This window comes from Rana temporaria, chromosome 7 (genome assembly GCF_905171775.1).
Source record: "Rana temporaria chromosome 7, aRanTem1.1, whole genome shotgun sequence".
Taxonomy (NCBI): domain Eukaryota; kingdom Metazoa; phylum Chordata; class Amphibia; order Anura; family Ranidae; genus Rana; species Rana temporaria.
Window position 1 is genome coordinate 19,911,489 of NC_053495.1, and position 16,932 is coordinate 19,928,420.

The 16,932-nt window shown below is 44.3% G+C and overlaps 1 protein-coding gene across 1 annotated transcript in view; it reads left to right on the top strand.

The window, feature by feature from the left end:
- Positions 1–16,932, top strand: part of CAMK1 (calcium/calmodulin dependent protein kinase I) — a 142,105-nt gene that overhangs the window by 27,678 nt on the left and 97,495 nt on the right. Inside the window, exon 2 of the mRNA XM_040359030.1 lies at positions 11,157–11,294. Coding sequence (XP_040214964.1) covers positions 11,209–11,294 — 86 coding nt within the window. The 5' untranslated portion in view covers positions 11,157–11,208. The remainder of the gene's footprint in view (positions 1–11,156; positions 11,295–16,932) is intronic.

Here is a 16,932-nt window from a genome sequence, read left to right on the forward strand (position 1 = left end):
CGTCAATCACCTTCTCTCTCCATAGGAACGCCCATTCCCCGGAATCTTCAATATACAATAGCACAGTGAGTACGGGGATAAAAAAATACAGACAGGCATACTGTAGCTCGCACTACTATGCTGAATTTAATGCTAGAGGGGAAAAAAAATATATATTTTTTTTTTATATAGGGTGAACCCCCGCTTTAAAACAGACATGGGCGTAGCATACAGGGTTGCAGGGGTCACAATCGCAACCCTGCCCCTAGCTCCAGGAGGCCCCAGCAGCCTCCCTGTCATATTGTCATATCCTTCACAGCTCTGCCCTAGGGCCCCACAGCCACGCTCCAGTACTGGACTTTTACTTTGCCTTCCACAGTCCACACCCCTCCAATCTCATTGACTGGGGAGAAGCTGTGAGGCATTTTTTTTGAATGGAGAGGATGAGGTGAGAACGGCCCAGAATAGGAAAGTGTCTGTGCTGTGTGCTGGCAACATGGAATGGTAACTGCTTAGCAAGGCAAGAGGAGAGTGCTGTCCTTAAGGCTGTATTCACACCTGAACGCGGCATATTGTACCGCGATTTGCCACGACAAATTGCTGCGTTTTGTCCCGCCATTTGCAGCGACAAAATGCGGAGTTTTTTAGCCTACAATACGCCGGAGGGGTGATTAACATTGCCGAATGCCGCCTGAAAAAAGGGTCCGGGACTTGTTTTGGGCTTCAGGCGTTCTGCGTTTCGGCGTGGAGAAGTGAACCATCTCCATAGCCGACAATGTTAAATCACCCCTCCAGCGTATTGCAGGCTGCAATAGCGTGGGGCGTCGGGCGTAAAAACGCCTAGGTGTGAATGCAGCCTTGGCCATGATGGGGCCGATGTCTCTGGTGAGGTAAGACCCTACTCGGTGTCTCCTAGTCATCAGGTGGGTTTCTTTGTACAGTCCCCCCCTCACAAATCATTTTCCTTCCACCTCACAATTCTTTTCTTTGTGTTGGTCTATCTCATTAAATCCCAATAAAACATTTTGTGTTTGGAACATGACAAAATGTTGAAAAATTCAAGGGGTGTGAATACTTTTTTTCAAGGCTCAGTGTGTGCGGAACCACGCAACATTTGCCCGCACAAAATTGAAAGTGGTAATGCGAGTTCCTGCTATGTAAAAATGTGAATGGGGTCCTAGTCAACTACCGATGATCAAGAACTGTTAGATGGGGCTCCCAATGATGTCAGCGCTGTGCTCCCAATGATGTCAGCGCTGTGCAGCCCATCACCAGCTTGGCGGGACTTGGCCCATTTCAAGTATAACTAGAGTCAAAACTTTGTTTTCATGACAACCACAAAAAAAAACTATAGAGGAAATCTGCCAATAGGGACACTAGTTCTAGTGACAACCAGGTATTCCCTAAATTTTGAGAGATTCCCTGTTGTGGCTATGGGACAGGAAGTGAAGGCAAATCACCTCAGATGGCAAAAAAGACTCATTCCTACTTTATTCAAAATTAAAACTTTTGTTTGTCTTTTCGTTCTATAGCGCTTAAAATAGCGCCTGCAAAGCGCTCTGAAAAAGCCGCTCTTTTTACTCCAGTGTGAAAGTCTTAGGGCTTTCACACTGGAGTGGTGTGCTAGTTGGATGGTAAAAATGTCCTGCTAGCCGCATCTTTGAGGCGCTGTAGGAGTGCCCCTGCCCATTGAAATCAATAGACAGTGCCACCAAACTAATGGTAAAAGGGGTTAATAGCACCCAGTGCCGATCCTGACCTCCCTGGGGCCCTAAGCAAAATGACATGGCACATTAAAAATGAGGAGGGGGGGGGGGGGGCTGACGACAGTGACATGTCACATTAAAGAAAGTTGAGAAGGGGGAGGGGGGTGTTCTGCTGTCGTAAATGACTCAGCCAGCGAGTTTAGAAGCGGGGTGAGGGGGCGAAAATGACTTCTCACCAGGCGGGGCCTCTAGTAATTTGGGGGGCCCTTTGCAGCTTCGCGGGGCCCTAAGCGGCTTGCATAGTGAGCCTATAGGGAGGATCGGCCCTGATGGCACCACTAAAACGAAGGTAGAGCGCTGCTAAAAATAGCGGTGCTTTACCGCCGACGCCCCCACCTCCCCAGTGTGAAAGGTGTAATATAGTGCCGACTCTGGCCAGAGCAAAGGGTTAAGATTGGTAACCCATAGCAACAAGTCGGAATTTGTCTTGTCCTGGTCCATCAGCAGAATGAGTCCTGATTGGTTGCTATGGGTTACTATTTACAGAATAAGGTTACATTGGGAAAGGCACGTCAGGATTCTGGTTGCTTTGGGTAACGCAACCCACTTCGCTCAAACACTAGATGAATTCTACTGTATGTGGTTCCTATGGTTACTGCACTTCAGAATTGGCCCTGTGAACTTTGGTTGCTCCTCTTCTCCTCAGGAAGGTAATTGATGGCCTTGTCTATAATAAAGTTTATCACTAATTTCTGGGACACCCCTTGACCTCTGTCTTCCTGAGTCGGGCACAATGCAAATGTCCCCCCTCAGGCTTTTCTTCCTACAAGATGTCTGCCAGCATCAGCGGGCCTTGACCTTATTTTTTGGATGGGGCCCAGAAAATTCGGCTGTGAGTCAGCTCTGGGGCCTGCAGTTTGGCTTTTTAATTAATAATGTACTTCCTTTTTAATCACTGTTCTGTTGTCTGCCTAAATGTATTACCATAATGAATAGGAGAAGCGGCCCAGGCGAGCGTTCATGATGTGAATAATTTGGCGGGTCGCAGGGATCCTTCGGCTCATGCTGGCTGTAATGGTGTCATTCCGAGTCCGGTGAGGAGATTGAGGAACTGGTGACATGCGTTGGCCTAGTTCATGCCTCCATTTTAAAATTTTCATTTGCATTGTTGGGTTTTTACAATGCAGGGACAGTTAGAAATGGGGAATATTTTACTGATTCCTGTTCTCGCCAATATGCCAGGTAAGGTGACCAGATTTTTAAAATGAAATCCGGGGACCTTTTTTTTTTTTTTTTTTTTTTTTTTTTACTAGCAATGGTGGCAATCGGTGACTCTCTGCCCGCTGCCGCCCACCTCACGTAAAAGATAAGGAAGCGCCACCTAGCGGCCGGCCTGGAATTGCAGCCCAGGATCCGACGGTGTAAGTCACTTACACCTGTCGGATCTTAGGCATATCTATGCGTAACCTGATTCTATGAATCAGGCGCATAGATACGACGGCCGGACTCGGAGATACGACGGCGTATCGGGAGATACGCCGTCGTATCTTCTTTCTGAATCCGGCACACTGTCTTTGAAATTGCCCCAGCCCCTGTTCAAATCCAATCTGGGGACAAAACCGGGGACAGACTTGATCCAGGGACAGTGTCCTCAATACGGGGACTGTCCCCTGAAACCAGGGATGTCTGGTCACCCTATGCCAGAGGCCTTTTTTCATATGTCTGGAAACGCACGCCCTTAGGTACGTGGAGAAGTACTGGTATCGGTACTGAGTATTTTTCATCAGGACAAGTCTGTTCATTGGAGGAGAGCAGGCTGAGTTTCTAGCATAGCTAGAGATCTGACCACACTGTGCGGTTCTGTGTGGTCAGTTTTTAATAGGAAAGGGGAGGGACTGGCAGGAACACCAGGAATTTCATACAAAGAGAACAAGATATGGAATACAAATTATTTAATAAAAAGTTATTAGAAAAAAAATTGCAGGGACAGGGTTTAACATGCATTCCAATAGTCCTAGTTCACACCAGTACAGGCAACAAAAGTAGAACATGTTGCATTTTTTTTTTGTCTGTGCTTAACATGACAAAACGCATCAAAATGTGCATGTAGAAATTGTGGTGTGACCCGACCCTTGCGCTGGAATTTTCGGTCAGGAATCTATTGTTCATACATCAGTTCCATGTGCAAGTACTTTTTTTTTACCTCTGGTAACTGAACAGGAAGTCACTTAAAACGCACTGCGTCAAACAAACTGAAAAAATCGCACAAATGAGAACACAATAAAAAAAAAAATGGCCAAATGCATTTTTAGTGGTTTGGCTTCCTTGTTTTATTTTTTATTTAAAGGAAATAAGAGCCATCATTTAAGTGATTTACGTGCAGTAGTCATAGTAACCAACCAGATATCACTCTACTGAAGTCAGATTGGTATAAGAAGAATGTTAAATGGTTGCTATGGTTACTATGTGTGTATATGTATGTGTGTGATATATATATATATCTCATACATGCATGCCTTTCTCTTTTGTTTTTAAGTGGTAATAAGGCTTACCTGTAGGTATAAAGAATATCTCCTAAACCTGTACAGTTTAGGAGATATTCCCCTCGCAATGCGCCGCTGATTGCAGCGGCGCATGCGCAGGAGGGATCCTCGGCTGAAGGGCCGGCCCCGCCGACCCATGCTGGATTGAAATCTCCCACGCATGCGCGGGAGTGACATCATCGCCGCTCCAGCCAATCACAGCGCTGGAGCGGCGATACCCGGAAGACACGCTCTGCGTGGACCAGGTAAGTTCCCTACCTCGTTCCGAGGTAAGTATTTCATAATGAGCTAATATGCGGTGCATACTAGCTCATTATGGCTTTTGCCTTGCAGGGTTAAAAAAAAAAACCACATTCCACATCTTGCATGCTGAAACCATGAAAACTACACTCTGACGTTTTCCTTCCTTTTTCAATGGGGCGAGTGATTCATTGTGCAGCCCCAGACCCAATGCTCTTGAATATTTTGTGTGTCTTCCGGTCCCCTTTGCCGTCCAGTTTACACTAAAATGTTTTTGTTTTTTTACCGCTTTCTGACGGCCCTCACTTTTACTGCTACAGGGAGGCCGACATCTTGCTACGTCTTGACTTTCACAGAAATGTTAGCAATAAAGCGAGCGTATATAAATATAGTATATTGACATCTGTGATGCTGTTTGGGGTGTACCAACATGGCCTCCGCCACCATCAAAACAGCATCACAGATAATATACTAATATTTATATACGCCCGCTTTATTGCTAAAATTACTGTGAAATTCAAGACTTCGCTGGGTGTAGTAAGATGTCCGCTGCCGCCTTCTGACAGAAGCCCTAAACGGAAACAAATGTAACTTTTCGGCCCTTGTTATGTCCTGTATTGTACATTTCGAGGTTCCTACTTGAGTTTTTCCTGTGTCAATAATCTGTTAAGAACTTTGTTTTTCGAGGATTAGTAGACGAGGGCTTCGTAGGAACTTGTTCAGCTTGTTCTGTAGGCTGAGCATGGTGTATTGGAGAAGTGAACCTTCTGTATGACTTTTGTCAAGTCATGATTTATGTAAATAGCAACATTTTGGCCCGACCTGCTTTCTGCAAAAAGGAGAGCGAGGGTTGGTAATACATTTTGGGAGTTTTGTCCCTCTGCCCCCCAATGGTCTTAAAGTATATGTAAAGTCAGTGGGGGGGGGGGGTGGGGGGGTTTACTACTGAAAAGCCTTTCTCCTGCCAGCATACTACAGAGAAAGATCTCTGTATGGAAGCTGTGGTCTCTCTGTAGATATCCAACATGCAGAGGCGTTGCTAGGGGGGTTCGGGGGGTGCGGTCCGCACCGGGTGACACCCGCTAGAGGGGTGACACCATCCCGTTTTTGTTTTTTTTTTGTTTGTTTTGTTTTTTAGCTGACATGCCTAACTTGCACTATGCAACCCCAAACTACCCTATACCACCTTACCTGTCCTATACCACCCACTACACCAACCTGCCACTATACCACTCTATACTACCCTAACCTGCCACTATACTGCCCTATACTATCATTTACAGGGGCTAGTTTGGGGTGCGCCCTGTGCCCGTGTGCTGCCTGCTTGGTGCTGGGCAGCCTAGACAGAGGGGATGTGACGCCATGTTTTACCGCACCGGGTGACACCAACCCTAGTGACGCCACTGCCAACATGCCACCTGATGCTCGGAGCTAGAGCCCTGCAATCTGCAAAGCTTGTTCTTCGGATTGGAGGACTCTAGCTCTGACTCACCAGGGTACGTGTCGGACCTCTTTAGGGAAACAACTTCTTCTGCACAGAATGCAAGGGTGTCTCTCTATGCATGCGGGCAGGAGACTGGCTTTTATACTCTGGCTGCTTTATAAAGAGCAAACCTTTTTTGTTTTGATCTACATGAATTTTTTATTTTGCATTTATTATATACTAGCTGAATACCCGGCGTTGCCCGGTCTTCCTATCTTAACCTTTTGGGGAGGAAAATCATAGTAATATAAATATACCCATCTTTTATATAAGGGTGTAGGTAAGGGTTCATTTAACTGTCATATATTTTTATTTGGCATATAAGTAATATGTGTACCGGGTATTATTGAAATATCTCCAGGCGTACAGAAGTTATGTGGGAACATACATTTCCCATTGATTTGCATTGGACTTTAAACAAAAACCCCGACCCTCACAAATGGGGGTAGTTAATGGATAAATTAACTATCCTATAGTTTAAGTGGACATATAAGTAACATGTGACCAAGTGTTAGGAAAAAAGAAAATTGCGCTAATCGAATAAAAATTAAGTGAATAAGTGGGAAGGCTGCAATAGCGTGAACTAACACAAAACAATAGAAAAAAGAAAGAAAAATTGCGCCAACCAGTAATATAATAGTATAAACAGTGAAGTCCTTTGTGTTTTCTACAAGTGAAACATAGAAAAAATGTGCACCATATGAGTGCATAAAACATGAAAAAATTATTTAAAGGTTAAAAAATTTCAGTATCAAAGTCCATAGACGATAAATCCAACCCGGACAGCACCCAGTGTGAAGATGATTGACAGTTGTGACCCGCCACCAAGTGTTATCGAAATATCTACAGCCGTTTGGAAGTTATGAAGTAACATGTATTTCCCATAGAGTTGAATGGGACTTTAAAGGAAAACCCTGACCATGGCAAATGGGGGTGGGTAAGGGTTAAACCACCTATCCTATGTTTGTTGCTGACATATAAGTAACATGTGTGCCAAGTTTCATGTTAATATCTTTAGCCGTTTGGACGTGATGCTGGAACATATACACATACACACACACATATACACACACACACACACACACACACACACGTTGAGTTTTATATATATATAGATAGATTATTTGATTCAGCTTGGAGGTTTTCCGGCCTGGGGGAAATTTATTATTTTTTTTTTTTTTTTTTAAGTTGGCAGCTACAAATACTGTAGCTACTGATTTTAATACATGGACACTTGTCTAGGGAGCCCGTGATGTCCACACACCAGCCGTTCTTTGGGTCGGCTGCAGCTGCGCTGCCATCTCCACTAAGGGAAACTGGCTTCAGATGGTTCCCTACTGCGCATGTGCAAAGCACGCTGCACTTTAAGTTGCGGAAGGGAGACCTGTCAAAAACAGGTACACCCCCCCCCCCCCCAAATGTGGCACCGGAGGGGGGGGGGAACCAAATAAGCGGAAGTTCCACTTTTTATGTGGAAACTCGGCTGTAAAGTAATGGTGCAGAGTACTAGAACGCATAGCAACTCATCAGAATTTGTTTGTACAATATAAGCACTGTGTAAACTGTTGATGCTATATAAATCCTGGATAATAACAAGGGCTTCAGCTTGGTTGGAAAAATACTACACTTTGCAGTTAGTGCTTTGCTCACCGTTTTTTTAATATATGGTGTCTCACTTGCGTTTTTTTTTTTTTTTTTTTCCTTCTTAATTAAATTTTCCTGCATAAGGGAGAATATCTGCTTGCAGTAGGGAGTCAATCGGCAATCCCTACGTAAACTGCAATTTTGGGGTCCTAGCATTGCACTGCCACAATGGTGACTGAAATGCCGCATTGGGAGGGCCAGATTCAGATAGATTACACGGATCTAAAGATCCGCTGATCTATCTGATTTAAGATCCGCCGCCGCAAGTTTTAGAGGCAAGTGGGTAATTCACAAAACACTTGCCTCCAAACTTGCGGCAGCGGATCGTAAATCCCCCGGGGGAATTCAAATTCCGCGGCTAGGGGGAGTGTAGTATTTAAATCAGGCGCATCCCCGCGCCGATTTAAATGCGCATGCGCCATCAAGGACGTCATTGGTTTCGGCGTGAGCGTAACTTGCGACAAGCGGTTTTGTGAATCGACGTACGCAAACAAAAAAAGATTGACGTGGGAATGACGCCCATACTTGACATTGGCTGCGCCTCATAGAAGCAGGGGTAACTATGCGCCAGGAAAACCCTTACGTAAACGTCGTAAAAACACTGCGTCGGGCCCGCGTACGTTCGTGAATTGGTGTATCTCGCTGATTTACATATTCTCTGCGTAAATCAGCGAGAACGCCCCCAGCGGCCATTTTTAAATTGCAGTTAAGATCCAACGGTGTAACACAGTTACACCTGTCGGATCTTAGGCATATCTATGCGTAACTGATTCTATGAATCTGTCGCATAGATACGACCGGCCTAACTCAAAGATACGACGGTGTATCAGGAGATACACCGTCGTATCTCTTTGAGAATCTGGCCCGGAGTGTCTAGCGGCCAAGACCTGCAAGAATTGCTTTCACTTCAAACACTTTGGTAAATAAGGCCCAGAACGGCTAGCTGTGTTGGGTGACAAGTGCGCTTTGATATTGTGACATTACTCATTTCCTCGTAGGTCATAGGACACAAACTTCTATTTAAAGTCTTTTATTTTTTATTTTGAAGCATTGGATATTCTAAAAATAACGCGCGTCTGCCATAGAGGTGTGGAAGGTGTCTGAAATATAAAGTACCGCTCCATTCTGGAATGTGTGACATCCGTATTTTGTGTGCTTACAGATGATCTGGGTAATTAATCCTGTTGTATCAATCTGTCACCTCCATTGTGTTCTGCAGTGGAAAAAAAAACGTGTTTTTATTCTGTATATAGACTTGAGCAGGTGCTTGTCTTTGTCTGCGCGTTTTATTGCCCGTGAAGGTGCATAAAAACTTCCAACCAAATTTGATGAGGCTGTTGAAGCTTATGTTCTGAGCTGCATTCATTGGTGTTAGCAAATGTCCCGACGTAGCAGGTTTGTATGCACTTTACATACTTTGTACAAACAGGCGTCATCTTGGGTAACTATTGTGCCGAATTGTGTAAATTGTGGACTTTTTTAATTTTCAGATTTTCAGCACTTAGAACTTTTTTTTTCTATCTAAAGCACAGGTGTCAAACACAAGGCACGCGGGCCGATTCCGGCCCTCCATGCCATTTCATGTGGCCCTCGCACCTCTCCAGGAGAGCTCCAGCCCTCCTCTGGTCCTTCACCCTGTACTTTCAGCTTCCAAGCAATACATCCAGCTTCTTCCCAGCAGCAGCATAAGGAAAGGGGGTGCACTGTGATGTAAGGGAGGGTGGGGGACTCCACTTCTGATGGTGGGGGGGCTCTTGACAACTAATGTAAGGGGAGGGGATGCGCTGGACATCTAATCTTACATGTACAACCAGCCCTTTTGAGGGCAATCCTAATGCTGATGCGGCCCACCATGAAATTGAGTTTGACACCCCTGATCTAAAGAATTCCTTTTTTAAAACCAGTGTTTTACATGGTTGCTTTTGCGTCACGTCAAAATTGACCCGACGCATGTTTTGGAAGGCTTTGCTGCTCCCGAAAAACGCTTACATTAATGTCAGGGTAAACGCACTGCAAACACAGCAAAAATATGGCGATTCCATTGCGTTTGAGATGCGTTACTAGCCAAAGATGATACAACAATCTATACTATAAGAACTAGCACAGAAGGGGCATTTGGCAAGCGTTTAACTCAAGGCAAATGCATAAATGCACCAAAAAGATGCCGTTGATGCATCTTAACAATTTCATTAGGTGTTAATGGGCATGCACAATTTTTTTTTTTTTTTTTTTTTTTTTAGATTTCTAAATGGCCCCAAGAACACTGATCCATACATTTTTCTGTTAAAAAATAGAAAATAGGTTTTGGCTGGAGTTGGGCTTTAATGTCGAACTAAAGGTCTAATGTATAGAACTACAAACGGGTAGTAAAGACTTTAAAGAGGAAGTAATGCCGATGTCATCAGCACATGCGCTCAGAAGGAACGTCCGCCTGTGCCATTTTTTTTTTTCAGGGCCCTGTCACGTGACCAGCGGGTCCCAGAAGAATTACCCGGGAAGATGTCTGTGCGGGTGCCGCTAAGAGCTCCGTTCTAAGAAAAGTATTTCATAATGAGCTAGTATGCGATGCATACTAGCTTTATTATGCCTCTTGTCTTGCAGGTGTGTGGGGGGGGGTGTTTTTTTTTTTTTTTTTTTTTTTCTTCCTACTGTTCAGATGCACTTGCTTTTTTAAACCTCATCAGTTGGTTCAGGATGAATTGACTCCCATGCACAGGTGTGGGAGTTGCGTCATCCTAGCCAAAGACTCCAAACCCTTAAAGGATTAGTTCACCTTTAACATAAGACTCTCTATGCAGGTTGGGGACAACTGAAGCTTTGACTAAAGTTGTATAATGCTCTTGCTATAATTGTGGGCCTTCTACATACTGTACCTCCCAAAACCTGGCTAAACAACTCCCAGAAAGGACTAAACAGACCCCCCCCCCCCCCCCACCATCGCATTTTTGACTTTGCAAGCTAATTGTGATGTAATGGCCAAATATGGTGTAATTGCCTAACCAGTGGCCCGGGAGCCACATGTGTCCTGCGGAGCCCTCCAATGTGGCCTGCTACCTCCTGCTCTGGGATTGAATAGAATACTGTTATTAAAGCTAAGTTTATTACTAAAATCAGTTTGCATATATGGGCATATCTGTTCTGCATTGTTACTTTTTTAAACTGATCCACAGGTGCAGAGAAGTGAACCTGTGGGTTACCTGCACTGAGGGGTCGTGACGAATATTTTTATAAATGTAATTAAATGCATTTACTGTGAAGTCTTCGAATTGTATTTTTTTGCTTTGCGGTATTTTTAGAAACGACCATCTAAATTTGGGGAAATACATTTTCTTGCTTTATTATTATTATTATTATTATTATTATTATTATTATTATTATTATGTTTTTTTTTTTTTTTTTTACAGTCCGGCATAATCTGGGAGGGTTGTCTAGTTGAGAATATGATATACAACGTCACTCAGCCCATTGTAGACCCATAAAGTTATGGAAACTGTTCTGTAAAGTTTTTTATTTTTTTTTATTTTTTATTCTGGCAAATGACTGGAACTTCTTCTCTTGCAGATTTGGCAGGCACTTGCGTTAGCCACCGAGGGGTTAAGGAATCTATTTCAGGATGCCACTGGAAGAGGACGGGCCGAGCTGGAAGAAAAGGACTGAAGACATTAGGGATATCTATGAATTCCGGGATGTGCTGGGAACGTGAGTATCTCTGGGGTTTATTGATATGGTACCAAGTTGCTGCAACAGGAATTTCCATGTTCTTGTGCACTTATGTGGTCACTGAATTATTAATGGTGGAGACGTTTTGGACAAAAATGCATAAGTAATTCTCTCAAGTCTCAATGCTGACTATTGGCAAAATAATAATTCCCAAAATTCATAAACTAGAAATGTTATCCATGCCCACAGCTTGGCACCATGATGGCCTTTAAAACCAAGATGGATGCACAGCCGAACTTCGCGTTTTGGTGACACTTGGCAGTAAAACCAAATGTTGCTTTATTCAATGAACAAATGTGTTAATTCCTAATGCAGCCAACAAAAAAATTCGTATAGAATAGTGGTCTCCAAACTGTGGCCCTTTGCTTGACCCCAATGATGGGGCACCATTGCCCCTACTGACACCATTACTGGGTAACAATTTCAATAAAACCAATGATGGGGCATTTTCTGCACTCGCTAGCCAGTCCGGCCTCCCTAAATCTTGAAGGACAATAAATTAGCCCTTTGCTTAGAAAGTTTGGAGACCCTTGGTATAGAATATTTCAGAACAAACAGTGGATTTTAAATGAAAGTATGGGAATGTAAAAAACAAACCTTCATGGTAGAATGCAATATTGGTCCAATGCTGCTTCCAAGACTGAAAACTGAGCAATCAAAAGACTGCTGATCGCTCAGCTTTCTGTCTTCAGAGAGCCAGTGACTGTGCTCCAGCGCTTACTGGAGTGCTGGGCTGTGGAGGGGCGGACGAGGATGGTCTAGGCTCTCGGTGATGTGCTCAGAGGCTGATCCAGCTGCCGATCCTTGCATCTGGTAGGATCCCGACATTAAAATCTGGATCTCTCTAACCTGGAGCGGCTGAGTGACGTTGGCTTAATCTGGGTCACAGGAATACAGAACTAACTTCACACCTTTGACCCACAGGACAAGTATTAATTTTGTGACTTTTTCAGCACTGATGAGGTAGATTGCACCATCGCTTGAGCCTCCTTGCTCAATGAGGCCATATGTTATGTTAAAAAAAAAAAAGAGGCCCAGGAGATGAATGAGACCCAATTAATTTACAAAAGTTGATATTTGCACTTGACTGGAACCACTTCCCCCTCCTTTTTATTTTTATTTTTAGGGCTGAAAATACCTCTTTCGGCTTATACTCGAGTCAGTACCTGAAAAATCCAGGCGTCCTCTTCTTTTTTTAATTTTTTTTGTTTATTTTTTGTCGCGGCTTCCTCCTGGTGTTCCGTGATGGGCATTTGACACTGTTCCGCCTATCACGGAGGTCCTCTCATCCTCGGACTCGGTTTCCCAGCAGACACTGTGTTTCTGCTAATCTCGGACGTCCTCTTGTTCGAGGATGAAAGAATGTCCGTGATTGGCGGAACACTGAACACAGTGTCTGCTATGAAACCCGAGGATGAGCGGACCTCCGTGATAGACGGAACACAGTGTCAAATGCCAATCACGGAACACCAGGAGGAAGCCGCGACCTTTAAAAAATGGACGCCTGTCAAGATTGCAAGTACTCGGGCACAGAGGTATGGCACAGTGAGACTGCAATGGGCACAGTGAGGCGTGCAAATGGGCATTGTTGACTCTCCTTTTCCGCTTACAGTAGCTGCTGCATTCTCACCCTAGGCTTATATGAGTCAATATGTTTTCCCAGTTTTTTGGTAAAATTAGGTCCTTGGCTTATACTTGGGTTGGCTTAGACTTGAGTATATATGGTATATATCTGTCCAGCATTGCTGTAAAGAGACCAGGTGTCAAGGCCCTCAGGATGATTCATACTTCCACCTTGGTACAGGCATTATTGGCTTCAATATTATAACCAGTCGCCCAATCAAACGTTGCACGGAAGTACGGTCTTCATGCCCCTCAGCAGCCAATCACATTGTTTTCCTCTGCGGCGTGTACTGCACAAACCATCCAAGATAATTATTCTCTGACAATTTCATAAATGTGACCCGATGTCTTTTAGAAAAGATGAAGTCAACCTTTAGCCGGAGGGTAGATGACACTAGAGACCGGGTCCTGGATCCAGAATCTCACTAATTCGCACTTCCTCTCTGAGCTGGGATCGCAGCTGTTCGCAGAATGTGGAAACTTGGAATGAAAAACACTTTCTTCCAGACCGCTTCCTTCATCTTGATAGACAGCTTTGGTTCCTCACTATAAACATGAAGGAAGACTCTAGAGGGAGATGGACGTAGCCGCAGGGAGATAACAAACAGTTTACATGCAGCACAAGCACTTTTGCTTTTCGATGAGCTGCAGTTTACATTTACAGCATGTATTCTGATCTTGTACAAGGAGCCTCTGCAGACACAGCGCTGCCAGATACCTTCTACTTGTTCACTTGGAAAACCTGTGGCTGCTATAGCTGTCATTGTCTTTTTGTGTGTGGTTACATTACAACTATCATGGGGCCGGGAAAAATTTTGATTAGGTGATGAGAACCAGATTTTTATTTATTTTTTATTTTTTTTATTTTGGAAATCCATAATCATTTTGGACCTTTATTTTACATTTTGTTTAACAAATAAAAAATGTTTCAGGCTGCACCCATGGCACAAGATTTCCAGAGCACTATGGGGTTTTCTAAAGACAGCACAGCAGGAGTGGATTCCTTTCGTACTGTCTCTTTCTATGTTGAAGTTTAGTATAGAGCTGTCCAAAGATTTCAGCAAGGAGGGTGTCGGGGATACCAGATGCATGAATCCAGCAGCAGGGATGTCCACATCTGTGTAGTTACATTTAGGAAACTGAAACCTGACACTGTATGATTTTAAAGCAGAGGTTCCGCCAAATTTTATTTTTTAAAAGCCAGCAGTTATAAATATTGCAGCTGCTGACTTTTAAAAAAATGAACTTACCTGTCCAGTGCGCCCGCGATGACGTCAGCCGAGGACGAGCAATCTCTCATCCCTCGGCTGCACCCGCCGCCATTTTTGGTTAGGGAATCGGGAAGTGAAGCGTTGCGGCTTCACTGCCAGGTACCCTACTGCGCATGTGCGAGTAGCACGCCGCGCCGTCACTGGTCCCCGCTCTCTCCTGGGAACAGTGCGTTTCCCAGAAGACAGCAGGGGCTGTGGGTAGAGGAGTGTATGGCGCAGTCCCGTATTCCCAGAATTTAATTGTAATCTGATGTCATTCTGTACAGCATACAGCACAATATCGGCATTACCTGTCAAAAGGGACTAGTGCAGATAGAGGGAAGGAACGGAACACACTTTAGAGCATGGGTGCTCATCCTGTGGCCCTCAAGTCCCATGGCATTACAAGGCTGTAAGTTACAAGCATGACTCCCAAAGGCATGATGGGACTTGTAGTTCCGCAACAGCTGGACGTCCACAGGATGAGCACCCATGCTATAGAGCATGGATCCTCAAACTACAGCCCTCCAGCTGTTGCGGAACTACACCTCCCATGGGGCATTGTAAAACTGACATTTACAGACATGACTAGGCATGGGAATTGTAGTTCCTGAACACCTGGAGGGCTATAGTTTGAAGACCCCTGCTATAGAGGGATAATAAAAAAAAAATAAAAAAAATATATAAAAAGAATTAATAATAATAAAAATAAATAAATAAAAAGAATTAAATAAAAATAATAAATAAATAAAAATAATTTTCGATCCGGAGGCTTACAACCACTTTTTTTTTAAAACCTACGAGAGCAATATACCTGTCAATGACCTGAACACAAAAGTATACATCAAGTGGCAAATTTACACAGTCAGTTTAATAGGATCAGCTACATTTAAAATAATGTAATTACTTTGGAACCAACTTGAGAATTTTTAAAACCTTTTTTGTTTAAATGGCTGCCTGTTAATCCATAGAACATTGTCACAGCCTTGGATGACTAGGACTTTGGCTAGACCCAGGACGCGTTTTGCATTTCTCTGTTGCCTTGTAGCTGTTTCACAGTTCCGTTGCCGCTATCAGCTCGCGTTTCTTTAAATTCCCCCTGAGAATCTGTCTCTGACAAGAGCGCCTGACCCCTTGTTCTATTGCTTCTATTCCTGAAATCCGCTTCCTTCCTGTGCTCTAACCTTAAAGCTGTGAAATGATCTACATCCAGACCGGCTCTTCTACTCTCTGAAGGAAGCTCGAGGCTTGTGCTGCATGAAAAAACGAAATTTTCATATTTGCTACTGAAAATTCTCTGTGCCATTTCATCTCAGTTTTTATCTCGGGTCTGGGTTGCACTAGCAGTTGAGGGGTGGTAAACCCTGTGTTTTGAGCCGCGTTTTTAACGCACTTGTTAGTCAGTGGTGTACACTTGCTGCAGGTGCAATGCTTTGCTTCGTGGCCACGGCTGTAATTGTATCCCATGTCGCCTTTTGGCGAGCATAGTGCCCGAGTGAAACCCGTTCAAATGACCGGGGCCACTCGGCAAGTGCCCAACACTGTGTGCAATGCACACTGTTGCGACGCACTAGTACGGGGTTAGTGCGAAGGCAATACAGTGCCCCCTCACTGCTGCCAAATGCTCTGGAGAGCTATCTGAATGTGAATCGCACTTCAGAGACCAAAGCAAGTGTGAAGTCCTTAAAGGGTCAATTTGCCCAAAAATTATAGCTTTGTTTAGTAGATTGTAAAAAACAGTTGCTCTGGACTTGGTTAAAGCTCTGTGCTGTTATCCTGGATCTACATACCTGGTGTGCCCATTTATCAGGGATTTTTGGGGTCGCTGGTTCGAGTCCCAACCACGATACTGCCTGCCAGGAGTTTGCATGTTCTCCCTGTGCCTGCATGGGTTTCCGCCAGCATTTGAAAGACATGCTGGTTGGTTAATTGGCACCTGTTAAGCCTTGTTTCCACTGAGTGGAACGGTTTGGGTTGGTACAGTTTGGAAGGGTTAGAATGGTCCGGCCTATTCAGGTGAGCGTTTCCACTGCAAGCCGGGCCATACAGAGTTTAGAAAAAATGCCTAGCGTGTCTGCCATTCAGTGGAATGTATCATAGCTCCACCCTAACCGACCCGTACCATTTTTCTATGGCTCCACATCTGATGCAGGACCTAGAATGGTGTGGTATGGTTCGGTTGTATGGGCCGCTTTCATAATGGAAACTCAAAATGGTGTACCATAACGAACCAACCCCAAACCGATGCTCTCGGTGGAAACTAGGCATTAGGGACCTTCAACTATAAGCTCCTTGAGGGCAGAGACTTTTGTGAATGTACAATATACGTACTGTGTAATTTTGACAGTGCTATAGAAGTACCTGTAATAAATATCTTTAGTTTATCGGGGAGAATTAAGAGCTGGAACACAAAGGTGGTGGGGACACCCAAAACTCATAGGTGGACCGGAAATGGGGGGGGGGGGGGGGGGATTATTGCTGGCAGATCTTGCTGTTGGAAATACCAACGCTGTATCCTGGCCTAGACCAACAAGGCCCAGGCCAGCACTTTGCAGGGGGGCAGCACAGAAAGTCCCCGCCAGTTTGTGGTACACTGTTGTGTAGTGCCAGTCTTATGGTTTAAATGCTACCTTACACTTTCTTAATAAAGCATGGGTGTATGATGTCACAGCAGCACAACCCAGCCATTTGTCCTGCATGGGTAAAATAACAGTTCCTTTTCAATGATCAAACCAGGTATCCTG